Raw genomic sequence first — 27,369 nt, forward strand, 5'->3', positions numbered from 1 at the left:
GAAAGTACCTCAGCTGAACAAATGACGTATCCCACTGTCATTATTTTCTTAACATTTTTTGTATGAAAACTATGTGAACCCCGTGATCTAACAGCTTGTAGAAGCAGCTTTAGCAGCAATCTAAAGCTGCTGCAAGGTCATTTGGTAACAATAGTGTTCATCTTTCAGAAAGTAACAACAATAACTCAAGAACAGCAAGAAGTGTGTGTCCGTCGTCTTCATTAGCTTAGCTGTTAGCGTTAGCTACAGAATACGTCCCCTTTAAGGAGCGCTCCTTTTTAAAAATGTACTTTTCAGTTATTTATGTCCAAATCATGTCTTTCAGTGGGAGAAATTTTTTTTCCGACAGACAGAATCAGCTCTTGTAAAAGATTTTATTTTTTTCAGTTTTTCACACCAACAACAGTATCAACGTACGTTCAGACCAGAGCGACGCGTCAGCGCGTCTTATTTACAGTTGGTCACATGATATCAGCCCTGAACGAACACTTTAACCCTGTTCACACATGAATACAATCATATAACACTCACAGCTGCTGATTTATTCCACTCACGGCGTTCCAAAGATCTTCTGTACAAAGTCTGTTGGTGACTGAAAATAACGGATATCGACAGACAGTCGAAGCGGCTCGAAATGTTCGAAATATTCCACCTCAGAATCAAACTTTTGTTTTATGAACGTCATTGTTATTCTAATCAACTTAATTACTTTAATAACATTAACATAATTTTTCCTTTTTTGAAAAGCAAACCAAATAGTTTTTTTTTAATTTTACATAAAAAAATCTCTTAAACTTTATTTATTTATTCATTATGTTTTCCTGGCATCACCGGACTTCCATATTTCCCATCCAGGTGTGTCCAGGTGAGACGTGCTGCCTTTCAGGCCCGACAGAAAGTAGTTTATTCCAGTTTTAGTGAGAAGCAGCAGAAACAAAAACAACTCAAACTTAAGTTAATTCAAAAAGCAGGAAAAGTTGAAATAAAGTGAAAGTTTTCTTATTTTACAGCTCTGGGGTGAAATAATTCAGTTTTTAAAACTTTACACAATTAATTTTGACCTCCGACTCTCGGAGATCTTTTGGGGTTATAAGCTGGACTTCCTGTTTGAGATGTAGCTCCGCCCCCCGCAGGTGAAGGAAACTCATCTCAGTGTCTTTGTTTCCTGCTCGTCACTGATTGGCCACAGGCTGCTCTTCCTCTTCCTCCTCCATTGGTTGGCTGCCGAAGCCGCTGTCGACCGTGGCGTCTGATTGGACAGAAAATAGTGAACAAGGTGAGTAAAAAGGTGAGTTTTCTGAAGCTGCAGAAGTTTGAGGAACACATTAGAAACACGGAGGATCGTAGTTAAAGAAGAAGAAGAAGAGACTTCAGGACAGAAGAAGAAGACAGGAAATGATGTGGAACAACATCTGTGGTTTGTTTTTACTCAGCGGAGAACAGAAACAGGAAGTAAACCGTTAAAGCTTTCCAACATGTGTCACACGTGCACACACTCACGTGCACGTGGCTGTGCGTGTTACCTGTGCTGTGCTTGTCGTCTCGTAGCTCCGTGTTCCTCAGCAGTCGGACGCCTTCTGTCAGACCGAGAGACTGAAGAGCGTCGACCAGACCTTCGACTGGACCTCCTCCCAGCTGAGAGACACACAGAGACACACACATTAATAAACACACACACATTAACACACATTAATAAACACACACACACAGATTAATAAATACACACACACACGCACATTAATACACATAAATATACACTGCTCGGTCAACACTCTCGCCCCTCTGGCTCTTCGATATTTTCTAATAGTGAGCATTTAAAATTGAGGGGCAGGCAACCTCGTGGAACTGGGAGCGTGGCCAAGAGATTGTGAGGTCTGACTTTTTCCTGGAGAACCATTTTGTGATGCAAATGTATTACTCTGTTGAACGCATATTGTTCTGAGAAGCAAAACGCTTTATTTTTTAAACCCCAGCCAACTAGCCGGACTACCTTCATCAGCACCAAAACGAGGCTGGAACTCTGCTCACAGGACGCAGCAGGGGGTAAGAAGATGTTCAGAAATGATGCTGCTGATATGGGATGTTACACAGCTTCATGTCAGAAGAGGCGAACTGTCCCTTTAAAGAGGCGAACTGTCCCTTTAACTCTTCTTCTTTTGGGTGGTGCTACAGGCGGGCGGTGTTACCTTGTAGTGCTGCAGCAGGTGGTGGCAGGGCGTGGGGCTGTCCTGGTACAGGTGGGTCAGCGTCATCATACCCAGCTTCTCCGCCAGCTTCACCCAGGGAACGTCTCCCACGCTCAGCACCTCCACCAGCCGGCTCAGCGTGTCCTCGCCCAGCGCCGAGTCCTCGCCGTCTGCGACAGATTCAGGAGGCGTCAGACGAGGGAAAACGGTTTGAAAATGTTCAGACCTGCAGGAGCGTTTGATTGATTCACCTTCACTGCTGCTCGCTTTGATCTTCTTAGGGGCGTGGCGAGTTCCCCACGGCCTCTGCTCTGAGGTCAGCAGGTTCCTCACCTGAGGGGAGGAGACCAGGAGAGGAGACAAGGAGGTGAGATCAGGAGAGGAGACAAGGAAAGGAGACAAGGAGGTGAGGAAGAGGGGAGGAGACGTCCACAAAAACTGAACAACTGATCTGAGAAATGAACCAATCGCTGCTTCAGGTCAGGGGTCACATGGTGCAGAGGAGGAAGTTCTGACCTGTGACCTTTAGATCTGAAACCAGCTTGGGGTTTTTACCTTCTGGCAGGTGGCCAGGTGCAGGGGGGTGTGGCCTCCAGCGGGTCTTTTACGAGTGTTGATTGGTGGACAGGCGGCCTCCTTCTCTCTGATTGGCTCGTCCTGGTCGTGCTCTTCATCTGATGATGAGCTGAAGCAGAGCGGCTCGTCGTTCTCTACGCTCTTATCGGCACCTGAACGACAGTCCAGGTTAAATACCCGTTGGCGTGTTTGTATTGGCATTTTGTGTGTTGGCATGTTTGCGTGATGGCGTGTTGTGTGATGGCGTGTTGGCGTGTTGTGTGTTGGCGTGTTGGCGTGATGGCGTGTTGTGTGTTGGCGTGTTGGCGTGTTGGCATGATGGCGTGTTGTGTTTTGGCATGTTTGCGTGATGGCGTGTTGTGTGATGGCGTGTTGGGTGTTGGCGTGTTGGCGTGATGGCGTGTTGTGTGTTGGCGTGTTGGCGTGATGGCGTGTTGTGTGTTGGCGTGTTGGCGTGATGGCGTGTTGTGTGTTGGCGTGTTGGCGTGTTGGCGTGTTGGCGTGTTGGCATGATGGCGTGTTGTGTTTTGGCATGTTTGCGTGATGGCATGTTTGCGTGATGGCGTGTTGGCATGTTTGCGTGATGGCGTGTTGTGTGATGGCGTGTTGGCGTGATGGCGTGTTGTGTGTTGGCATGTTTGCGTGTTGTGTGTTGGCATGTTTGCGTGATGGCGTGATGGCGTGTTGGCGTGTTGGCGTGATGGCGTGTTGTGTGTTGGCATGATGGCGTGTTGTGTGTTGGCATGTTTGCGTGATGGCGTGATGGAGTGTTGGCATGTTTGCGTGATGGCGTGATGGCGTGTTGGCGTGATGGCGTGTTGTGTGTTGGCATGTTTGCGTGTTGTGTGTTGGCATGTTTGCGTGATGGCGTGATGGCGTGTTGGCGTGTTGGCGTGTTGGCGTGATGGCGTGTTGTGTGTTGGCATGATGGCGTGTTGTGTGTTGGCATGTTTGCGTGATGGCGTGATGGCGTGTTGGCGTGTTGGCGTGATGGCGTGTTGTGTGATGGCGTGTTGGCGTGATGGCGTGTTGTGTGTTGGCATGTTTGCGTGATGGCGTGTTGGGTGTTGGCGTTTTGTGTGTTGGCATGTTTGCGTGATGGCGTGTTGTGTGTTGGCGTGATGGCGTGTTGTGTGTTGGCGTGTTGGCGTGATGGCGTGTTGGCGTGATGGCGTGTTGGCGTGATGGCGTGTTGTGTGATGGCGTGTTGGCGTGATGGCGTGTTGTGTGTTGGCATGTTTGCGTGATGGCGTGTTGGGTGTTGGCGTTTTGTGTGTTGGCATGTTTGCGTGATGGCGTGTTGTGTGTTGGCGTGATGGCGTGTTGTGTGTTGGCGTGTTGGCGTGATGGCGTGATGGCGTGTTGGCGTGTTGGCGTGATGGCGTGTTGTGTGATGGCGTGTTGGGTGTTGGCATGTTTGCGTGATGGCGTGTTGTGTGTTGGCATGTTTGCGTGATGGCGTGTTGTGTGTTGGCATGATGGCGTGTTGTGTGTTGGCATGTTTGCGTGATGGCGTGTTGTGTGTTGGCGTGATGGCGTGATGGCGTGTTGTGTGATGGCGTGTTGGCGTGATGGCGTGTTGTGTGTTGGCATGTTTGCGTGATGGCGTGTTGTGTGATGGCGTGTTGGGTGTTGGCATGTTGTGTGTTGGCATGTTTGCGTGATGGCGTGTTGTGTGTTGGCATGATGGCGTGTTGTGTGTTGGCATGTTTGCGTGTTGGCGTGATGGCGTGTTGTGTGTTGGCGTGTTGGCGTGATGGCGTGATGGCGTGTTGTGTGTTGGCATGTTTGCGTGATGGCGTGTTGTGTGTTGGCATGATGGCGTGTTGTGTGTTGGCATGTTTGCGTGATGGCGTGTTGTGTGTTGGCGTGTTGAGTTTTGGCGTGTTGGCATGATGGCGTGTTGTGCGTTGACGTGTTTGGGTGTTGGCGTGTTGAGTTTTAGCGTGTTGAGTTTTGGCGTGTTGTGTGTTGGCATGAAGGCGTGTTGAGTTTTGGCGTGATTGTGTCTTTGCGTGTTTGTGTCTTTGCGTGTTTGCATGATGGCGTGTCGTGTGTTGGCGTGTTGTGTGTCTCACCTGCAGCGATGAGCATGGAGCAGAGCGTTGGCGAGCCCTGGCTGGCGGCCAGGTGAAGCGACGTGTTTCCTCCAAACGTGCAGGCGTTGATGTCCGCCTTCAGCTGGGAACGACACACATCATGTCAATGATTGGATCCCAGGTGTGATCGGGACGTAGCCACGCCTGTCTGTGTGTGTTTCTTACCTCTGTGATGAGCATACAGGCCACCTTGAACAGGTTCTCTTTGACAGCCAGATGCAGTGCCGTGTTCCCACTCTTCAGCTCAGGTGCATTTATTTTGGCTCCGCCCTCCACAAGCAGACGGAGGCAGCGCTCGCCATCCCTCCTCACGGCCAGGTGTAGCGGATGAAGACCTGACAGACACAGTCACAGAGTCTCAGTTTCAGCCTCGCCCTCGGATTCTCTGAACCTCAGGTGACTGATGTGCTCTTACCGTGGTAGTCAGGGATGTTGACCAGGTGGGCATGGCGTTCCCCCAGGTGAGCCAGCATGAGGCGGAGTGTGTTGCTGTCTCCGGCCACTGCGGCCAGGTGGAGCGGGCTGCGGCCATCTTTGTCCTGCAAGCTGGGGTCGGCTCCGGCTCTGAGCAGCACCTCCACCACCTTCAGCTGCCGGGTGATCACCGCCAGGTGGAGAGGAGTCTGAGGTAAGCAAAGGGGGCGGAGTTAGCAGGCTATCCATTTACTCACCAGGTGGGTGTGTAGCGTTGTGACTACCTGTCGCAGGTGGATGTGTAGTGTTGTGACTACCTGTCGCAGGTGGATGTGTAGTGTTGTGACTTCCTGTCGCAGGTGGATGTGTAGTGTTGTGACTACCTGTCGCAGGTGAATGTGTAGTGTTGTGACTACCTGTTGCAGGTGGGTGTGTAGTGTTGTGACTACCTGTTGCAGGTGGGTGTGTAGTGTTGTGACTACCTGTTGCAGGTGGGTGTGTAGTTGTGCCTACCTGTTGCAGGTGGGTGTGTAGTTGTGCCTACCTGTTGCAGGTGGGTGTGTAGTTGTGCCTACCTGTTGCAGGTGGGTGTGTAGTGTTGTCACTACCTGTCGCAGGTGAATGTGTAGTGTTGTGACTACCTGTCGCAGGTGAATGTGTAGTGTTGTGCCTACCTGTTGCAGGTGGGTGTGTAGTTGTGCCTACCTGTTGCAGGTGGGTGTGTAGTGTTGTGACTACCTGTTGCAGGTGGGTGTGTAGTGTTGTGACTACCTGTCGCAGGTGGGTGTGTAGTGTTGTGACTTCCTGTCGCAGGTGGGTGTGTAGTGTTGTGACTTCCTGTCGCAGGTGGATGTGTAGTGTTGTGACTTCCTGTCGCAGGTGAATGTGTAGCGTTGTGACTACCTGTCGCAGGTGGATGTGTAGCGTTGTGACTACCTGTCGCAGGTGAATGTGTAGTGTTGTGACTTCCTGTCGCAGGTGGATGTGTAGTGTTGTGACTTCCTGTCGCAGGTGGGTGTGTAGTGTTGTGACTTCCTGTCGCAGGTGGATGTGTAGTGTTGTGACTTCCTGTCGCAGGTGAATGTGTAGTGTTGTGACTTCCTGTCGCAGGTGAATGTGTAGCGTTGTGACTACCTGTCGCAGGTGGATGTGTAAAGTTGTGACTACCTGTCGCAGGTGAGTGTGTAGCGTGACTTCCTGTCGCAGGTGGATGTGTAAAGTTGTGACTACCTGTTGCAGGTGAGTGTGTAGCGTGACTTCCTGTCGCAGGTGAATGTGTAGCGTTGTGACTACCTGTCGCAGGTGGATGTGTAAAGTTGTGACTACCTGTCGCAGGTGAGTGTGTAGCGTGACTTCCTGTCGCAGGTGGATGTGTAGTGTTGTGACTACCTGTCGCAGGTGAATGTGTAGCGTTGTGACTACCTGTCGCAGGTGAATGTGTAGTGTTGTGACTACCTGTCGCAGGTGGATGTGTAGTGTTGTGACTACCTGTCGCAGGTGAATGTGTAGTGTTGTGACTACCTGTCGCAGGTGGATGTGTAGTGTTGTGACTACCTGTCGCAGGTGGATGTGTAGTGTTGTGACTTCCTGTCGCAGGTGGATGTGTAGCGTTGTGACTACCTGTCGCAGGTGAGTGTGTAGTGTTGTGACTTCCTGTCGCAGGTGGGTGTGTAGTGTTGTGACTACCTGTCGCAGGTGAGTGTGTAGCGTTGTGACTACCTGTCGCAGGTGAGTGTGTAGCGTTGTGACTTCCTGTCGCAGGTGGGTGTGTAGTGTTGTGACTACCTGTCGCAGGTGAATGTGTAGCGTTGTGACTACCTGTCGCAGGTGGGTGTGTAGTGTTGTGACTACCTGTCGCAGGTGGGTGTGTAGTGTTGTGACTACCTGTCGCAGGTGAGTGTGTAGTGTTGTGACTTCCTGTCGCAGGTGAATGTGTAGCGTTGTGACTACCTGTCGCAGGTGAATGTGTAGCGTTGTGACTACCTGTTGCAGGTGGGTGTGTAGTGTTGTGACTTCCTGTCGCAGGTGAATGTGTAGCGTTGTGACTACCTGTTGCAGGTGGGTGTGTAGTGTTGTGACTACCTGTCGCAGGTGAGTGTGTAGTGTTGTGACTACCTGTCGCAGGTGGGTGTGTAGTGTTGTGACTACCTGTCGCAGGTGAATGTGTAGTGTTGTGACTACCTGTTGCAGGTGGGTGTGTAGTGTTGTGACTACCTGTCGCAGGTGGGTGTGTAGTGTTGTGACTACCTGTCGCAGGTGAATATGTAGTGTTGTGACTACCTGTTGCAGGTGGGTGTGTAGCGTTGTGACTACCTGTTGCAGGTGGGTGTGTAGTGTTGTGACTACCTGTCGCAGGTGAGTGTGTAGTGTTGTGACTACCTGTCGCAGGTGGGTGTGTAGTGTTGTGACTTCCTGTTGCAGGTGAATGTGTAGCGTTGTGACTACCTGTTGCAGGTGGGTGTGTAGTGTTGTGACTACCTGTCGCAGGTGGGTGTGTAGTGTTGTGACTACCTGTCGCGGGTGGGTGTGTAGTGTTGTGACTACCTGTTGCAGGTGGGTGTGTAGTGTTGTGACTACCTGTCGCGGGTGGGTGTGTAGTGTTGTGACTACCTGTTGCAGGTGGGTGTGTAGTGTTGTGACTACCTGTTGCAGGTGGGTGTGTAGTGTTGTGACTACCTGTTGCAGGTGAATGTGTAGTGTTGTGACTACCTGTTGCAGGTGGGTGTGTAGTGTTGTGACTACCTGTCGCGGGTGGGTGTGTAGTGTTGTGACTACCTGTCGCAGGTGGGTGTGTAGTGTTGTGCCTACCTGTTGCAGGTGGTTGGTTGTGTTCAGGATGTTTTGCTGCTGGCTGCTCAGCAGAGTATGGATAAGTTGCTGGATCACACCCGTCTGCTGGTGGATGATGGCCAGGTGTAACGGGCTGACAGGAAAGAAAACAAAATTATTATAAATATTATAAATTTTATTTTATAAATATAACATAATAAATATATATAAATATTATTATATAATATTATCAATTATAATATTATTATTATTATTATTATTATATATAATTATTATACATATATAAAAACATAATAAATATATACAAATATAATTTTATAAATATAAATTTTATTATTATAAAAGAAAACTGAATTATTAATAGCCAGACGTAAAGCTGTTAAATTCCCAGCAGACTCACGTGTCTCCGTTGGCGTCCTGGACGCCACACAGGTGTCTCTGCAGGGCGAGCAGGATGCGGGCGTCCCCGGTGCTGCAGTAATGCAGCAGGGCGGCGGCGGTCTGCCGGGCGCTGTGAGACACTCTGCTGCTGAGGGTGGCGGCTGAGACACAACAACAACACACCTGTAAACATCAACAGCAAACAGAGAGACAAACCGACGTCCGACCCGGTTCTTCTTACCGATGTGAAGCAGCTGCTGCTGCAGCGGCGAGCCCGTCTGCCCGCCACTCTGCTGCTGGGGGGTGGAGCCTGACATCTGAGCCCCGCCCCCTCCGGTGAAGCCCGCGAAGCTCCCTGTGAAGAAAGACCCGCCTCCGCCTCCGTTCATCTGCGGCTGGAACTGAAACCCTTCAGAAAACAAGCAGATGTGGATCAGTGCGGTTCTGATTCTGAAAGATGGGCTTCTGAGACGATCCGAAACCAGAATCTGCCTCCATCCCAGAGATACTCATTCCGCGGCTCCTCAAGCTTTAATTGGCGGCTCGCACTCGCATAGTAGTTTATAACAATATGGTAACAATAACAATACATTTTTCCAAATAACACACAGCGAATACTGCACAGTATTAAGTATTTTTATTAAGTTTGCGTTCGCAGCCCGCTTAAACCGCCGTCACACTTGACCGCAGAGCACGCTAGCTCCTTTAGCCAGAGCACGCTAGCTCCTTTAGCCAGAGCACGCTAGCTCCTTTAGCCAGCGCACGCTAGCTCCTTTAGCCAGCGCACGCTAGCTCCTTTAGCCAGAGCACGCTAGCTCCTTTAGCCAGCGCACGCTAGCTCCTTTGGCCAGAGCACGCTAGCTCCTTTGGCCAGAGCACGCTAGCTCCTTTAGCCAGCGCACGCTAGCTCCCTTAGTCAGCGCGAGATGCAGGCACAATGGGTCGGTTTTTAATCAAAAAAGGGCAAAAACCAGCACAGAAACCAGCACAGAAACCATGCTCATCCTGAATGTCTCACTATGATTACAACAACAAACTACAAATACAACATGAAGAAAGTCGAGGACTCATCCCAGTATTAAGGTAAATGTGGTCTGAATTGAAAATGTATTGGCTGTGTTGTTTCTTTTTGTGGGATGTTTTATGTGTAGAAATGCATATTTGCTAAAAGGGACTTTAGAATGTTGTGGTAAAAGTGGCTCTGCCCTTGATTTTGCTGCCAATGTGGCTCTTAGTGAAATAAATAGTGAGTATCTCTGAGTTACATCAACACGACTGAACCTCTTCATCAGGGATCCATACCTGCTCCTCCTCCTCCTGTGGCTCCTCCCCCTCCGAATCCCCCGGCTCCGCCCCCTCTTCCTCCGGCTCCTCCTCCTCTCCAGTCGAAGTGAGGCAGCGGTTTCTGCTTCTTCCTCAGAACCTCCTCTTTGTCTGAAAGACAGCAGGAGAGGCTGGAAACTACAGACCAGTGGGAGGAAAAAGCCCGTTTCATGTGTGTAGGTGGAGCTGAAACCCGATGGAAACGGGGGTTTCCATGGCAGCCACTGACCTTGGACCTGTGGGATGTAGGTGAACTGTTTCGGGTCGCTGCTGTCGCCGGCCTTCTTCCTCCTCAGCTGCAGGAAGACGGTGACGGCCCGCTCGATCTCCGTGCTGTGATAGGCCGGCGTTTTGAACACGATGGCGTACTGATGGGAGACAGAGACGTGTCACTTCCTGTTCATCCGCCCCATCATCAGAAACATTTACTCTCTTCAGAATATTTTCCTAATTTGAGGTTCGGACGGACGTGAAGGCTCCACACAAACGTCGTGGTTGAGCTAAGCTCCGCCTCTTTCAGATGATGTCACTACGTGTCTTTAAACATTAAATGTTACCAAACTTCCTCCATCTGTGTCAGAAGCTTCTGTGATGATGAAATATTCTGAGTTGGTTTTTAGGATCTTTTAACCCTCTAATACTCTGATACCTGATTTAAAACAACTTAATTTCTTTCCTTTAAAAACAACTTAAAAACATTACATTACGGTCATTTTGCAGATGCTTTTAACCAAAGCGACTTACAATAAGTGTGTTCAACATCGGTAGGGAAAAGAACTTCAGGTCATAAGAAATCATAAGTACATTTCCTGCCAAAACCAAACAGCTGAGAGCAAAACTAGTGCAGAGTAAGTGCAGTAAGTCAGGTAAAAACGTCATATGTTAATATTTTTTTCCACTTTTTTTTCATAAATCTTTTATTCCACTTCAGTTCTGATCATAACTACCAAGCTTTCAATTATTTTAAAAAAAATTAACCCTTTAGATGCCAATTTGAACTTTTTAGCTCAAATTTTAAGCCTCTAGGTGCCAGTATTTTCAAAATATGGAATGCAAAGTGGAATTATTGAGTAGGGATAATTATGGTCTGGGATATGTCAATGATTAGCAACAACATTGATTTTTAAGGATTTTTAATTAAAAATTTATTAATGAATGAATTAAAAATTAATTTTGTCCCCTTCTAAATTGATCCCAAAAACATCATATATTAATATTTTTTTCCACTTTTTTTTCATAAATCTTTTATTCCATTTCGTTTAGGTGTTGTTCTGCGGTTCTGCTCATTACTTTAGTCTCAGACTCAGTAACTAGTCAAACAAACAAAACTGTTTCCAGGATGCAGATTATTAATCTGATGAACGTCAGCAGCCGGTTTGAAGGAATTTCCCCCTGAGCTCAGATCAGATGAGCTGCTAACACATTATTTCCTTCATGCAAATGAAGCTGTGACTCGTTCACACGTTCAGCAGCTTTGGGTCTGAAAGGATTAGAGTTCGTTTCTCCTTTCAGACGCTCTGGAACATCTGGATTTACACCGATCTCACATTAACACTCCTCACCTGTTTGTGGACGTCAGTGGGCGAGAAGTCCCCGAACGCCTCCCAGCCTCCCTCATCGTCCTCCTCGTAGAAACGGATCTCAATATCATCTGAGGGCACAGCACAGATGCATGATGGGAAATGAGTCCTGAGCGGGCAGACTCTGGCTCTGTTCGAAACCGCATACTTCTCCTACTACTCCTACTAACTTTAACCTTTTTTAAGTTCCCGGATGCATACTAGATTCTCCTAAATGTTGGGTATGCATCATGAGGTTACTACTCATACTCAAACTACCCAAGATGCAACGTAACGTGACGTCGCTGATCGTCATTTCCTGTCAAAACGGCAGTTTCAAGCTAGCTACAACAAGGGTAGGTTCACTTCCTGTTTTCAAAACAAAAGCACCAATTGTATGGTAATGGCTTTCCCTATGATAAAAGGCAACGGGTATTTTATTTTGTGAAAATAACAGGAAGTGCGTCGCTCACTGCGGCTAGCTTTAGTAGCGCCGAATTCGTGGGAACAGAATTGTAAACAGCCGGTATTTTGTCAGGTTTTCAACACGTTGGGGATCTAAACGACTACTTTCTCACCTGAAAATGTTTCAAATGTTGATAAAGTTTACAGAGTTTAGAGCTTAAGAGAAATCAGCTTCAGGCCGGCTGATTTCGGCTCGGGCAGGAGCGCAATGCATTGTGGGTAAACGCTCTGCATACTGTCTGATCGATGAGTATGTAGTATGTAGTATGCAGTATGCAGTATGTAGTATGCAATATGCAGAATGTAGTATGTAGTATGAAGTATGAAGTATGTACTATGTACTATGTAGTATGCAGTATGTACTATGTAGTATGTAGTATGTACTATGTACTATGTACTATGTAGTATGTAGTATGTAGTATGTACTAATGTAGTATGCAGTATGCAGTATGTAGTATGTACTATGTAGTATGTAGTATGTAGTATGAAGTATGTAGTATGTACTATGTACTATGTAGTATGCAGTATGTACTATGTAGTATGTAGTATGCAGTATGTACTATGTAGTATGTAGTATGCAGTATGTAGTATGTAGTATGTAGTATGCAGTATGCAGTATGTAGTATGTAGTATGTACTATGTAGTATGCAGTATGCAGTATGTAGTATGTAGTATGTAGTATTAAACACAGTAGTTTCGAACACAGCCTCTGACGGACGGAACTTGTTCTCACCTTTCTGAACTTTGTCGCAGAGCAGGAAGATCTCGTCTCCTCCAAGCACCGAGCCGTTCGTCTTATCCATCCGGGAGATCTTCAGGTTGGAGGCGTTGGGCGACTCTGTGGGTGGAAACAGAGCCTTCAGTTATCAGGCCCCTCTCTGAGGAACCAGCTGCCAGTTTGGGAGGCAGAGCCTTCAGTTATCAGGCCCCTCTCTGAGGAACCAGCTGCCAGTTTGGGAGGCAGAGCCTTCAGTTATCAGGCCCCTCTCTGAGGAACCAGCTGCCAGTTTGGGAGGCAGAGCCTTCAGTTATCAGGCCCCTCTCTGTGGAACCAGCTGCCAGTTTGGGAGGCAGAGCCTTCAGTTATCAGGCCCCTCTCTGAGGAACCAGCTGCCAGTTTGGGAGGCAGAGCCTTCAGTTATCAGGCCCCTCTCTGAGGAACCAGCTGCCAGTTTGGGAGGCAGAGCCTTCAGTTATCAGGCCCCTCTCTGTGGAACCAGCTGCCAGTTTGGGAGGCAGAGCCTTCAGTTATCAGGCCCCTCTCTGAGGAACCAGCTGCCAGTTTGGGAGGCAGAGCCTTCAGTTATCAGGCCCCTCTCTGAGGAACCAGCTGCCAGTTTGGGAGGCAGAGCCTTCAGTTATCAGGCCCCTCTCTGTGGAACCAGCTGCCAGTTTGGGAGGCAGAGCCTTCAGTTATCAGGCCCCTCTCTGAGGAACCAGCTGCCAGTTTGGGAGGCAGAGCCTTCAGTTATCAGGCCCCTCTCTGTGGAACCAGCTGCCAGTTTGGGAGGCAGAGCCTTCAGTTATCAGGCCCCTCTCTGAGGAACCAGCTGCCAGTTTGGGAGGCAGAGCCTTCAGTTATCAGGCCCCTCTCTGTGGAACCAGCTGCCAGTTTGGGAGGCAGAGCCTTCAGTTAACAGGCCCCTCTCTGTGGAACCAGCTGCCAGTTTGGGAGGCAGAGCCTTCAGTTATCAGGCCCCTCTCTGTGGAACCAGCTGCCAGTTTGGGAGGCAGAGCCTTCAGTTATCAGGCCCCTCTCTGTGGAACCACCTGCCAGTTTGGGAGGCAGAGCCTTCAGTTATCAGGCCCCTCTCTGTGGAACCAGCTGCCAGTTTGGGAGGCAGAGCCTTCAGTTATCAGGCCCCTCTCTGTGGAACCAGCTGCCAGTTTGGGAGGCAGAGCCTTCAGTTATCAGGCCCCTCTCTGTGGAACCAGCTGCCAGTTTGGGAGGCAGAGCCTTCAGTTATCAGGCCCCTCTCTGAGGAACCAGCTGCCAGTTTGGGAGGCAGAGCCTTCAGTTATCAGGCCCCTCTCTGTGGAACCAGCTGCCAGTTTGGGAGGCAGAGCCTTCAGTTAACAGGCCCCTCTCTGTGGAACCAGCTGCCAGTTTGGGAGGCAGAGCCTTCAGTTATCAGGCCCCTCTCTGTGGAACCAGCTGCCAGTTTGGGAGGCAGAGCCTTCAGTTATCAGGCCCCTCTCTGTGGAACCACCTGCCAGTTTGGGAGGCAGAGCCTTCAGTTATCAGGCCCCTCTCTGTGGAACCAGCTGCCAGTTTGGGAGGCAGAGCCTTCAGTTATCAGGCCCCTCTCTGTGGAACCAGCTGCCAGTTTGGGAGGCAGAGCCTTCAGTTATCAGGCCCCTCTCTGTGGAACCAGCTGCCAGTTTGGGAGGCAGAGCCTTCAGTTATCAGGCCCCTCTCTGTGGAACCAGCTGCCAGTTTGGGAGGCAGAGCCTTCGGTTATCAGGCCCCTCTCTGTGGAACCAGCTGCCAGTTTGGGAGGCAGAGCCTTCGGTTATCAGGCCCCTCTCTGTGGAACCACCTGCCAGTTTGGGAGGCAGAGCCTTCAGTTATCAGGCCCCTCTCTGTGGAACCACCTGCCAGTTTGGGAGGCAGAGCCTTCAGTTATCAGGCCCCTCTCTGTGGAACCAGCTGCCAGTTTGGGAGGCAGAGCCTTCAGTTATCAGGCCCCTCTCTGTGGAACCAGCTGCCAGTTTGGGAGGCAGAGCCTTCAGTTATCAGGCCCCTCTCTGTGGAACCAGCTGCCAGTTTGGGAGGCAGAGCCTTCAGTTATCAGGCCCCTCTCTGAGGAACCAGCTGCCAGTTTGGGAGGCAGAGCCTTCAGTTATCAGGCCCCTCTCTGTGGAACCAGCTGCCAGTTTGGGAGGCAGAGCCTTCAGTTATCAGGCCCCTCTCTGTGGAACCAGCTGCCAGTTTGGGAGGCAGAGCCTTCAGTTATCAGGCCCCTCTCTGTGGAACCAGCTGCCAGTTTGGGAGGCAGAGCCTTCAGTTATCAGGCCCCTCTCTGTGGAACCACCTGCCAGTTTGGGAGGCAGAGCCTTCAGTTATCAGGCCCCTCTCTGTGGAACCAGCTGCCAGTTTGGGAGGCAGAGCCTTCAGTTATCAGGCCCCTCTCTGTGGAACCAGCTGCCAGTTTGGGAGGCAGAGCCTTCAGTTATCAGGCCCCTCTCTGTGGAACCAGCTGCCAGTTTGGGAGGCAGAGCCTTCAGTTATCAGGCCCCTCTCTGTGGAACCAGCTGCCAGTTTGGGAGGCAGAGCCTTCAGTTATCAGGCCCCTCTCTGTGGAACCAGCTGCCAGTTTGGGAGGCAGAGCCTTCGGTTATCAGGCCCCTCTCTGTGGAACCACCTGCCAGTTTGGGAGGCAGAGCCTTCAGTTATCAGGCCCCTCTCTGTGGAACCAGCTGCCAGTTTGGGAGGCTGAGCCTTCAGTTAACAGGCCCCTCTCTGTGGAACCAGCTGCCAGTTTGGGAGGCAGAGCCTTCAGTTATCAGGCCCCTCTCTGTGGAACCAGCTGCCAGTTTGGGAGCCAGAGCCTTCAGTTATCAGGCCCCTCTCTGTGGAAACAGCTGCCAGTTTAGGAGGCAGAGCCTTCAGTTATCAGGCCCCTCTCTGTGGAAACAGCTGCCAGTTTGGGAGGCAGAGCCTTCAGTTATCAGGCCCCTCTCTGTGGAACCAGCTGCCAGTTTGGGAGGCAGAGCCTTCAGTTATCAGGCCCCTCTCTGAGGAACCAGCTGCCAGTTTGGGAGGCAGAGCCTTCAGTTATCAGGCCCCTCTCTGTGGAACCAGCTGCCAGTTTGGGAGGCAGAGCCTTCAGTTATCAGGCCCCTCTCTGTGGAACCAGCTGCCAGTTTGGGAGGCAGAGCCTTCAGTTATCAGGCCCCTCTCTGTGGAACCAGCTGCCAGTTTGGGAGGCAGAGCCTTCAGTTATCAGGCCCCTCTCTGTGGAACCAGCTGCCAGTTTGGGAGGCAGAGCCTTCAGTTATCAGGCCCCTCTCTGTGGAACCAGCTGCCAGTTTGGGAGGCTGAGCCTTCAGTTAACAGGCCCCTCTCTGTGGAACCAGCTGCCAGTTTGGGAGGCAGAGCCTTCAGTTATCAGGCCCCTCTCTGTGGAACCAGCTGCCAGTTTGGGAGGCAGAGCCTTCAGTTATCAGGCCCCTCTCTGTGGAACCAGCTGCCAGTTTGGGAGGCAGAGCCTTCAGTTATCAGGCCCCTCTCTGTGGAACCAGCTGCCAGTTTGGGAGGCAGAGCCTTCAGTTATCAGGCCCCTCTCTGTGGAACCAGCTGCCAGTTTGGGAGGCAGAGCCTTCAGTTATCAGGCCCCTCTCTGTGGAACCAGCTGCCAGTTTGGGAGGCAGAGCCTTCAGTTATCAGGCCCCTCTCTGTGGAACCAGCTGCCAGTTTGGGAGGCTGAGCCTTCAGTTAACAGGCCCCTCTCTGTGGAACCAGCTGCCAGTTTGGGAGGCAGAGCCTTCAGTTATCAGGCCCCTCTCTGTGGAACCAGCTGCCAGTTTGGGAGGCAGAGCCTTCAGTTATCAGGCCCCTCTCTGTGGAACCAGCTGCCAGTTTGGGAGGCAGAGCCTTCAGTTATCAGGCCCCTCTCTGTGGAACCAGCTGCCAGTTTGGGAGGCAGAGCCTTCAGTTAACAGGCCCCTCTCTACCTTTAAGTTCAGGCCTAAAACTTACAACACAGTCGCCTCGTGCACGCTCAGGATGGTGGAGTGGATCAGATTGTGATTTGGGGCTTTATAAATAAAACTTCATGTGAGGCCGAATGATCTAAACAACAGCTAACAGCAGCTCTGCTCTGTCTTTGGGTTTGGTGGTCGTTCTGTTTCTGAAACTCACTGCTGTCGTAGATGGGGTTGGACACGACGGGTTTCAGCGCTCTGGTGAAGCCGCCGTTGCTGTCCTGCAGGTAGGCGGTGAACCTGAGCCGGACGATGTTCAGGTCCATGGCCTTGCCCAGCTCCTTGGCCTCCTTCAGGATGGAGGCTTCTTCACCTTCTGTGGAGATCAGATTCAAAGATGAAGTAAAGACTCATAGACTCATATTGTATCTGTAAGGTTTATTATTATTCCGCCATCTTTCTTTCTTTCTTATTCTTTGCAAAAGGTATGCGAAAACTCACGAAATTTTGCGAGCGCCACCTGCCAGGCGACGACATGAAAGAATCTAAACTTTATATTTTTGGGAGTCGCTCATAGACTCTGTAGCGCCCCCTACGATGCTTAATAACGGTCCCCGCATTGGGGTTAGTTTGGCGTGGGACGACAAAATTCGGTACACTCATTCATCATGCCCAGACGCACAAAAAAAAGTCTCATGCCGCCATGGTCCCACATCCACAGGAAGGCGGCCATTTTGGATGGAAAGTGCGTTTTGGTGCCATTTTTGCCCGATTCCACGCCTGCATATGATCGAACTCCTCCTACAGATTTAATGCTACAGACTTCAAACTTGGCCAGGTTACTCTTAAGACATGGAGGGAAAAATTCATTATGCAACCTTTCCAAACTCTGAACGGTGTGGGCGTGGCCAGGCGGTGAAAATCGTGTGATGGCGTTTGCGATTTGAAAGCCTTATCATCATCACAAAGTCATGAAACTTGGCACACACGTCCACCCTGACGACCTCGTACGTACGCAGAGGGTATCGTGTGTGGGCGGAGCTGCGAGACAACGGCGTCCAGCGCATGCCCCAACGCACGCACATCTGGGTCCCGCATACAGCTGCTTCCAGCTTTCTAGTTTTATTTGTTTCTCTTTATATTCGTTTATGTATTTTTAATGCTTCTTCCACTCCCTGCTGCAATGCTTTTATTTTATGTGAAGCACTTTGAACTGTTTTGTACATGAAATGTGCTATAAATAAATTTGATTTGATTTGATAAAGACGAGGAGCAGGAACATCTCCTCTCACAGGTGTTCAGGTGTGTGTGTTCAGGTGTGTGTTCAGGTGTGTGTTCAGGGTGTGTGTGTTCAGGTGTGTGTTCAGATGTGTGTTCAGGTGTGTGTGTTCAGGTGTGTGTTCAGGTGTGTGTTCAGGTGTGTGTTCAGGTGTGTGTTCAGGGTGTGTGTGTTCAGGTGTGTGTGTTCAGGTGTGTGTTCAGGTGTGTGTTCAGGGTGTGTGTGTTCAGGTGTGTGTGTTCAGGTGTGTGTGTTCAGGTGTGTATGTTCAGGTGTGTGTTCAGATGTGTGTTCAGGTGTGTGTGTTCAGGTGTGTGTTCAGGTGTGTGTTCAGGGTGTGTGTGTTCAGGTGTGTGTGTTCAGGTGTGTGTTCAGGGTGTGTGTGTTCAGGTGTGTGTGTTCAGGTGTGTGTTCAGGTGTGTGTGTTCAGGTGTGTGTTCAGGTGTGTGTTCAGGTGTGTGTGTTCAGGTGTGTGTTCAGGTGTGTGTTCAGGGTGTTCAGGGTGTGTGTGTTCAGGTGTGTGTTCAGGTGTGTATGTTCAGGTGTGTGTTCAGATGTGTGTTCAGGTGTGTGTGTTCAGGTGTGTGTTCAGGTGTGTGTTCAGGGTGTGTTCAGGTGTGTGTGTTCAGGTGTGTGTGTTCAGGTGTGTGTTCAGGTGTGTGTTCAGGTGTGTGTGTTCAGGTGTGTGTTCAGGTGTGTGTTCAGGGTGTTCAGGGTGTGTGTGTTCAGGTGTGTGTTCAGGTGTGTATGTTCAGGTGTGTGTTCAGATGTGTGTTCAGGTGTGTGTGTTCAGGTGTGTGTTCAGGTGTGTGTTCAGGGTGTGTGTGTTCAGGTGTGTGTTCAGGTGTGTGTTCAGGGTGTGTGTGTTCAGGTGTGTGTGTTCAGGTGTGTGTGTTCAGATGTGTGTTCAGGTGTGTGTGTTCAGGTGTGTGTTCAGGTGTGTGTGTTCAGGGTGTGTATGTGTGTACCTGTCAGGTGACAGTGTGTTCCCTTCTGTCTCTTCCTCTCCTCTCGCAGCCTTCTGGTCAGCACCTCTACAACACCTTTCTTGGTCACATGGAGGATCCCCAGGTTACTGAACCTACAGGAAGTGACATCACATATTTAACAGATAACCTACAGGAAGTGACATCACAGCTTTAACCTTCAGCAGTCAGATTATTTTCTGCAGTTTTATTCTCATGAAGTCACATTTTCAGCTGAATGGAACCAACTAAAATGAATTCTAAGCGATGTGATTGGATACTGACGAGGCTGTGAGGTCGTTGGGCCCGATGTCCAGCGTGCAGGTGCCGCTCTCCGTGCAGTGGCGCCCCACCAGGCTGTGGGCGTGGACCCGGGGCGGGTCGGTGTGGGTCACCAGCTGCACCTCCACCCGGGCGTGACCCATGTAGTTGTTGATCTAAAAACACACCGTGACACGCCGTGGTCAGACAAGAAGAAGAAGAAGAAGAAGCAGTTCCTGATGTGGCGGCGCTCACCTTCACCGTAGGGTAGGTCCTCCTGTTCTTCTCGCTGGAGGCCCCTGGGAGCCCGCCGTGAGACGGACCCTCGCACTCATAACGGAAGCGAAAGCCCCTCTGGAAGAAAAAACAGCGACGGGTTAGTTAGTGAGCAGGTTAGTTAGTGAACAGGTTAGTTAGTTAGTGAGCAGGTTAGTTAGTCAGTGAACAGGCTCGTCAGTGAGCAGGTTAGTTAGTCAGTGAGCAGGTTAGTTAGTCAGTGAACAGGCTCGTCAGTGAGCAGGTTAGTTAGTCAGTGAGCAGGTTAGTTAGTCAGTGAACAGGCTCGTCAGTGAGCAGGTTAGTTAGTCAGTGAGCAGGTTAGTTAGTGAGCAGGTTAGTTAGTCAGTGAGCAGGTTAGTTAGTCAGTGAGCAGGTTAGTTAGTCAGTGAACAGGCTCGTCAGTGAGCAGGTTAGTTAGTCAGTGAGCAGGTTAGTTAGTGAGCAGGTTAGTTAGTCAGTGAACAGGCTCGTCAGTGAGCAGGTTAGTTAGTCAGTGAGCAGGTTAGTTAGTCAGTGAACAGGCTCGTCAGTGAGCAGGTTAGTTAGTCAGTGAACAGGCTCGTCAGTAAGCAGGTTAGTTAGTCAGTGAACAGGTTAGTTAGTCAGTGAACAGGTTAGTTAGTCAGTGAGCAGGTTAGTTAGTGAGCAGGTTAGTTAGTCAGTGAACAGGCTCGTCAGTGAGCAGGTTAGTTAGTCAGTGAGCAGGTTAGTTAGTCAGTGAACAGGCTCGTCAGTGAGCAGGTTAGTTAGTCAGTGAGCAGGTTAGTTAGTCAGTGAACAGGTTAGTTAGTCAGTGAACAGGTTAGTTAGTCAGTGAACAGGTTAGTTAGTCAGTGAGCAGGTTAGTTAGTCAGTGAGCAGGTGTTCTCTGTTCGGAGGAAGATGATGACAGATCCTCCCTCTATGCAGATGACACTCAGCTGTATTTCTCTTTAAGATGTTTCTCAGCTGCTCAGACTCTGTTAAAAGTTGGATGTCTGACAGCTTTCTGCACCTTAATGCAGAGGAAACTGAGTCTGAGCCCCACAGATCTGCTTCTCAGCTCAGGGAGACTCTGAGGTCATGTGATCAGGGCCTGAGGTCATGTGATCAGAGTCTGAGGTCATGTGATCAGGGTCTGAGGTCATGTGATCAGGGTCTGAGGTCATGTGATCAGGGTCTGAGGTCATGTGATCAGGGTCTGAGGTCATGTGATCAGGGTCTGAGGTCATGTGATCAGGGCCTGAGGTCATGTGATCAGGTCCTCTCAGCTTTTGAAACTTTGTGATGTTTATCCTTAAAGCTGCTGGACTGATAAAATGTGACTGACTTATCGTGGTGCCAGTTTCAGGCTTCAGATTAAAACTTTTTTAAGAGTTTAACTTCTTTAAAAAACATCAACCAACAGGAATCAGTTTTATGTGAACAGCTGACGTCTGATCATGTGATCCTCTTCGACTGAATATTTGGGGATTTTTGACCAAAACAAATGAAAAACATGACGATCATGTGGGCTGAATGAGTGTTTCCTCAGAAGTTCTAAATTAAACTGGAACTTTAAGCTGTTTGACCACACGGTGGCGCCACAATCTATTTATTCTGTATCATTTTACTCATATTTAGACTAAAATCTTATTATGCGACAGCTGTTTTGTTATGATGTCTGGGGATTTCAGGTTTGTACATCCGGGTTCTTCCCTGGCGCAGGTCACATGACCTTCAGAAACTCCTGTTTGGGCTCATCGGACTTTATGACTGTTGGGAAAACCCTGGAAAGCAGGAAGTTACAGCTGAGGGGAATCACCACTGTGACGAGCGTTTGAGGTCAAAGGTCATGTTTGCTCTTTGTCCTTTTTTAGAACAACCTGCAGAACAGAGTCTTCCTCGCTCACAGCTTCTGATTTTAACTCGACAGGGAAAAAAACTACTTTAAGTCTTTAAGCTCTGAAATGTTTTAGTTTTCCATAAAACGCTGTTTTAAACAAAGACTTGCAGCTGATTAATATTTAACTGCACTAACTTATTAACTATTGATTTGAGATGGAATAAAACAATGAATGTAACTTATAATACATCTCGTTACATCCATCTTATTGTTGGTTTTGTGCTTTCATACCATGTAACATCATAGTATTCGCTTAAATTATAATAAAATATAATTTCATAGGTTTTTATTGTCTTACTGTTTATTTAAGAAAATATGTGTTAGGAATTTTACTTGATAAGTTTTAAGCTAACAGGTGATAAAGTACCAATGAAACGAGTTTAAAACTAATTAAAACTGGTTTAAAACTGACTAAACTCAGAACAGCAGCTAACAGGTGATAAAGTACCAACGAAATATCATATAAAGAAAGAAGAAAAATAAACATAAATATATAAACAACATTTCCGTAAAATTAAACTAAGGATACAGACAAAATGTAGCTAATATTCTTCTAGATAAAATGTTAATTCAGCATCTTAAGGCTATAAAACATCACATCCTGTTAGTAGAAACTAATATTTAACGTGTTTTTACGTGTTTGCGTGACTCAGAGTTTTCTATTGTCTTACTGTTTATTTAAGAAAATATGTGTTAGGAATTTTACTTGATAAGTTTTAAGATAAAGACTGATAAAGTACCAATGAAACTAGTTTAAAACCAACTAAACTCAGATCAACAGATCACCTATTCTTTATTAGTATTTAGAAAATAAATAAAAACGTTATAATAAAATAAAAACTCTCTTATCACCACCAGGTTGCTGAACGGGTTAAATGTGATGTGAAAGCTGTTAATAAATTGATAATTTTGGACAAACAGCTGGAGTCTCCGTCCTCTCCAAACTGACTCAGAGGTGGAAGTTGAAACATGGAGTCGGTTTATGGCTAATTAAGATATTTATTGTGTTTTCTTTGGTTTGAACAAGCTGATAAGAGTCGAACGAGTTTAACGGGCCGTGAGGTCTGAACACTGATGGACAAGAAGACGTCTTAAGGCTGTAACATCTGTGCTGTTGGAGCTCTTTTTCATGGTGTTTTAGTGCAGCAGAAAACAACGTGATGAGGACGTTTGTTCAGGAAAGACTCTTCTCACCTGTTTGGGCTCTTCGATGATCTGAATATAAGGGCCATGAGCTGAAAAACAAGCGACAGGTGAGGTTAACACAGACCCTCACATCAAACCCTGAAGTTCAACGATGACTAACACTTTCTGAAATTCACCTCCAACTATCATTATGTCACCAGTTACAGGAATTTCTACGTGTAATAAATCAATAAAAGGTGGTTTTCCCCCTGATTAAGATCTAGAACAGAGATAGTCATTGTGCGGCTCGCACTCGCATAGCAGCTTATAACAATATGGTACCAATAACAATGTTTTTTTTCAAATAACATACAGCAAATACTGCACAGTGTTTTTATTAATTTTGTGTTTTTGTAGCATTAGGTATTGTCATTAAGTGTTAATTAAGGCTTAATGGTGTTTCCTAAAGGGGGAAATGTTAAACCTGGCAACGCAGCCCGCTTAAACCACCGTCACACTTGACCGCAGCGCACGCTAGCTCCTTTAGCCAGAGCACGCTAGCTCCTTTAGCCAGAGCACGCTAGCTCCTTTAGCCAGCGCACGCTAGCTCCTTTAGCCAGCGCACGCTAGCTCCTTTAGCCAGAGCACGCTAGCTCAGTGTTTCTCAATCCTGGTCCTCAAGTACCACTGCCCTGCATGTTTTCGATGTCTCCCTCCTCCAGCACACCTGATTCAAATGAATGGCTCCTGATCAGGCCACTGCACTGAGTTGATCATTTGAATCAGGTAAACATCGAAAACATGCAGGGCAGTGGTACCTGAGGACCAGGATTGAGAAACACTGCGCTAGTTCCTTTAGCCAGAGCATGCTAGCTCCTTTAGCCAGAGCACGCTAGCTCCTTTAGCCAGAGCACGCTAGTTCCTTTAGCCAGAGCACGCTAGCTCCTTTAGCCAGCGCACACTAGCTCCTTTAGCCAGAGCACGCTAGCTCCTTTAGCCAGCGCACGCTAGCTCCTTTAGCCAGCGCACGCTAGCTCCTTTAGCCAGCGCACACTAGCTCTTTTAGCCAGCGCGAGATGCAGGCACAATGGATCGGTTTTTAACTAAAGAAAGGCAAAAACCAGCACAGAAACCAGCACAGAAACCATGCTCATCCTGAATGTCTCACTATGATTACAACAACAAACTACAAATGCAACATGGAGAAAGTCGAGGACTCATCCCAGTATTAAGGTAAATGTGGTCTGAAGTGAAAATGTATTGGCTGTGTTGTTTCTTTTTTATATGTGGAAATGCATATTTGCTAAAGGGGACTTTAGTACGTTGTGGTAAAAGTGGCTCTGCCCTTGATTTTGCTGCCAACGTGGCTCTGGTGAAATAAATAGTGAGTATCGCTGGTCTACAAAGTGCAGTTCTGGGTTTCCGAAGCTGCTCTTTAGCTTTGGACAGAGGAGGTCTCAGTTTCTGGTAACCAAAGTCCGACGGGCTCTGATGCGTCTGCAGCTCGCCGTCTTCTTATCAAACACCAGAAGTTTCCGGAACATTCCACCCTGGACGGGTTAAAAAGGACCTAAAGACCTCTGAACAAGCGCCCTGAACTCTGTTAAACCCGCAGTGATGTCATCATGACCTCATCATGACCTCATGGTGTGTGTGAGAGCGCTCACCTGTCTCAGGTATGTAGGGCTCCGTCTTTATGTCCACGGGGGGGATGTAGTCGTACGGCATCAAGTTCAGCTGCAGCTGGAAACCAAACAGAACATCCGTCAGGTTCTGAGTCTTCAAACCCAATCAGTAATCAATAATCACTGATAAATCAATCAATGATCAATAATCAGTGACCAATCAATCAATGATCAATAATCAGTGATAAATAATCAGTGATCAATCAATCAGTGATCAATCAATCAGTGATCAATCAATCAGTGATCAATAAGTGATCAATAATCAATCAATCAGTGATCAATAATCAGTGATCAATCAATCAATCAATCAGTGATCAATAATCAGTGATCAATCAATCAATCAGTGATCAATAATCAGTGATCAATCAATGATCAATCAATCAGTGATCAATCAATCAATCAGTGATCAATAATCAGTGATCAATTAATGATCAATCAATCAGTGATCAATAATCAGTGATCAATAATCAGTGATCAATAATCAGTGATCAATCATCAGTGATCAATAATGATCTGCTCAAAGCTTTAACATTTCTAACTAACTCAGATGTGTTTGTTCAGTAAACCAGTCGCTAATGATTAAGCAGACGGCCGGCTCGCCTGCAGCTCAGCAGGCGTTTACACCTCAGTGACCAGCTGAGGGGACCAGGCCGTCTCCATGGTTACCCAATGATGCACGAGAGGTGCCGCTACCGTTTTCTGGAGATAACGAGATAAATAACTCGTTATCTGGAGAAAATGAAATGCTCGTCACACCAGCGGGATTTGCTTTGTGCATTTTCACAAACGCTCCATGTTTGATTCATAGGCGACTTTATTCAGTTTTCAATGAAAGGGGGTAAAATGGGTAAAAACCTTTGCCAGAAATACATATAAACACATGTAAACACATATAAACACATATAAACAGGGGAGGACTGGGGAGAAAAAGTGGCCTCAAAAACTATCGGTAAATTAACTCGTTATCTCCAGAAAACCATCAAAAGAAAGTTTATACGTAGCACGTCCTCTGGGCTTCCGTAGTTTTGAGAAGCAAAATTTTTTAAACCCCAGCCAACTAGCCGGACTACCTTCATCAACACCAAAACGAGGCTGGAACTCTGCTCACAGGACGCAGCAGGGGGTAAGAAGATGTTCAGAAATGATGCTGCTGATATGGGATGTTACACAGCTTCATGTCAAAAGAGGCAAACTGTCCCTTTAAAGAGGCGAACTGTCCCTTTAAAACCATAACAAGCTTCAGTTTTCACACGGCTGCAGAAGTCTCAAACCTAAATGTGTAACCCTGACCCTGAACGCGCTTGGATCGAACACATCGTGCAGCTTTCTGTGGTTTTTACAGTCGAGTGAAGCTTGAACCGCTCGTCGGTTCGTTTTCAGAAGCTGGTGTGTGACTTTTAAAGATAAAACCCGGTGAGTGACGCACATCTGGCTGCAGATGTTTGGATGCACCTGTTCAGGGAGTGTTTGTGGTGAGATTACAGCTGATTTCAGTTAATTTACAGCTGATTGCACAGTTAATTTACAGCTGATTTCAGTTCATTTACAGCTGATTTCAGTTAATTTACAGCTGATTGCACAGTTAATTTACAGCTGATTGCACAGTTAATTTACAGCTGATTGCACAGTTAATTTACAGCTGATTGCACAGTTAATTTACAGCTGATTTCAGTTAATTTACAGCTGATTGCACAGTTAATTTACAGCTGATTTCAGTTAATTTACAGCTGATTGCACAGTTAATTTACAGCTGATTGCACAGTTAATTTACAGCTGATTGCACAGTTAATTTACAGCTGATTGCACAGTTAATTTACAGCTGATTGCACAGTTAAACACAGTTAAACACACTGGAAAAAAATGCCCCTCCAAAAATAAGTTAAAAAAAACAACAAATAAAAGACGTTTTTGCTTGAAATAAGCAAAAAAAAAAAAATAAAAAAAATAAAAAAAAAAAAATCGGCCAATGGAACTAGTGAAAATCGGCTTGTCAAGATTTCTTGAAATAAGATGTGATATTTGGGACTTTTGAGTTCAAAATGATCTTGAAATTAGCTTAAAAACCTCTTCAAATGAAAAAAAGAGCTTGTTTTATGTGAAATATGACTCAAAACAAGACGTTTTCACTTAACAAGATATTCAGGATGTATTGTATTAAAACAAGTCCCTATATCTGGCTGAAATGGTGCTTGTTAGGCAGTTGTGTCTAATTAAGTGTAGTGAGATACTCAATGAGACAAATATACTTGGTAAGGTTTAGATTTTTTGCAGTGCAGGAAGAACAGGAAGAGAAAGAGACTCACGTCGCTGTCGTAGTTGATGAACTGGGCCTCCGTCATCCTGCAGAAAAACACACAAACTGTCAGAGACCGACACACACTCAGGTTTCCTCCGAGCGACTCTAAAGCTCCTCGAATGAAAATCACAACAAACACAGCAGCTGCAGCAGTTTCACTTTGCCTCTGAGCCGCCCCCCCCTCCCTCCGGCTCTCAGTCACTTCCTGGAAGTGGCCGAGCTGAGGAAAACCCCCAGAATCCCAGAGCAGCGTCGGGGGGGGGGGCGGGGCTGAGCTGGGCAGGCTGAAAGTGAACCATTCAGAGCGAAGAAAAGGCAAGGCAATTCAAAGTGCTGTACAGCTACATAAAAGCCCAAGAAGGCAATAAAAATCATTAAATCAATTAATTAATTAATTTAAAAAAAAATTTAATTTAAAAATAAAAAAAAAAATAAAAAAATTGTAGAAACAATAAAAAAAACATTAAAAATAATCATTAATTAATTTAAAAGTGAAGAGTGCAGATAAAATACTTTCAGGACTTTAAAAGACTGAATATATACGCAGAAAAATGATAATGAAGAAAAGACTGAATATAAAACGCAGAAAAATGATTAAGAACGGAAAGAAACACAAACATGGACTGAAAACAGTTCAAGATGCAAACAAAAATACAGACAAAAACAGACTAAAGGGATCAAATTCAGAGTTAAAGAATAAAAATGAAGCAGAAGAACCTGGAAAACTTCCAGAACTTCCAGTTAAAGGTGGAAAAGTCCCAGTGGCATCATCTGGACTCAAACAGAACCCTCAGCAGGGTCTGAAGCCAGCACTTTAGCTGCTGTTGTGGGTACATTTCCATTAAAGAGACAGGCTCACACTGCCCCTACAGGCCAAACACTGCAACTGCACCCAGAACTTTACAGTCTGACTAACATGGGAGACCCAAACAGCACCTGGGGGGGAGGGTCCGAGGGCGGCTGGTTCCAGCTGAAACACCCTGATGCTCAAACAGAGCTGAAATATGCAGACTCAGGTGGTGAATCCAGGAGAATCCAGGTGAATCCAGGAGAATCCAGGTGAATCAGAAGGGAAACGGCTGCGTCTGCAGGCTCCTCAGATCATGATTTACAGCTTAGATCATTCAGGGGAAATGTTCCAGATAAAGTCGCCTGGACGATGAAGACGTGATACA

General features: G+C 47.5%; 2 protein-coding genes across 4 annotated transcripts in view; one reads left to right on the plus strand and one right to left on the minus strand.

Annotated features, from left to right (window-relative positions):
* psda (pleckstrin and Sec7 domain containing a) overlaps positions 1-27,369 on the plus strand; it is a 171,662-nt gene that overhangs the window by 85,929 nt on the left and 58,364 nt on the right. The window lies entirely within an intron of this gene.
* LOC142388402 (nuclear factor NF-kappa-B p100 subunit-like) lies at positions 1-27,369 on the minus strand. Its single transcript, XM_075473598.1, has 23 exons — positions 27,131-27,369; positions 26,202-26,238; positions 23,881-23,956; positions 22,283-22,323; positions 19,201-19,299; positions 18,970-19,121; positions 18,688-18,800; positions 16,658-16,816; positions 12,527-12,631; positions 11,332-11,420; positions 9,999-10,137; positions 9,749-9,880; positions 8,688-8,855; positions 8,466-8,607; positions 8,084-8,198; positions 5,277-5,484; positions 5,027-5,196; positions 4,841-4,943; positions 2,742-2,914; positions 2,438-2,519; positions 2,187-2,356; positions 1,524-1,635; positions 1-1,249 (listed from the first exon to the last, which is right to left on the minus strand). Exons 2-23 carry the CDS (start codon positions 26,235-26,237, stop codon positions 1,173-1,175), a joined length of 2,661 nt encoding a protein of 886 aa, XP_075329713.1. The 5' UTR covers position 26,238; positions 27,131-27,369; the 3' UTR covers positions 1-1,172.

The sequence above is a fragment of the Odontesthes bonariensis genome, chromosome 2, assembly GCF_027942865.1.
Source record: "Odontesthes bonariensis isolate fOdoBon6 chromosome 2, fOdoBon6.hap1, whole genome shotgun sequence".
Taxonomy (NCBI): domain Eukaryota; kingdom Metazoa; phylum Chordata; class Actinopteri; order Atheriniformes; family Atherinopsidae; genus Odontesthes; species Odontesthes bonariensis.

Excerpts from the sequence above, each read along its gene's own strand:
- LOC142388402 (XM_075473598.1), bottom strand. The coding sequence starts at position 26,237 with ATGACGGAGGCCCAGTTCATCAACTACGACAGCGAC. Across the intron at positions 5,485-8,083 it reads CAACCAACCACCTGCAACAG|ACTCCTCTCCACCTGGCGGT; the intron begins GTAGGCACAACA and ends TGCTTACCTCAG. Across the intron at positions 1,250-1,523 it reads AGACGACAAGCACAGCACAG|ACGCCACGGTCGACAGCGGC; the intron begins GTAACACGCACA and ends CTGTCCAATCAG.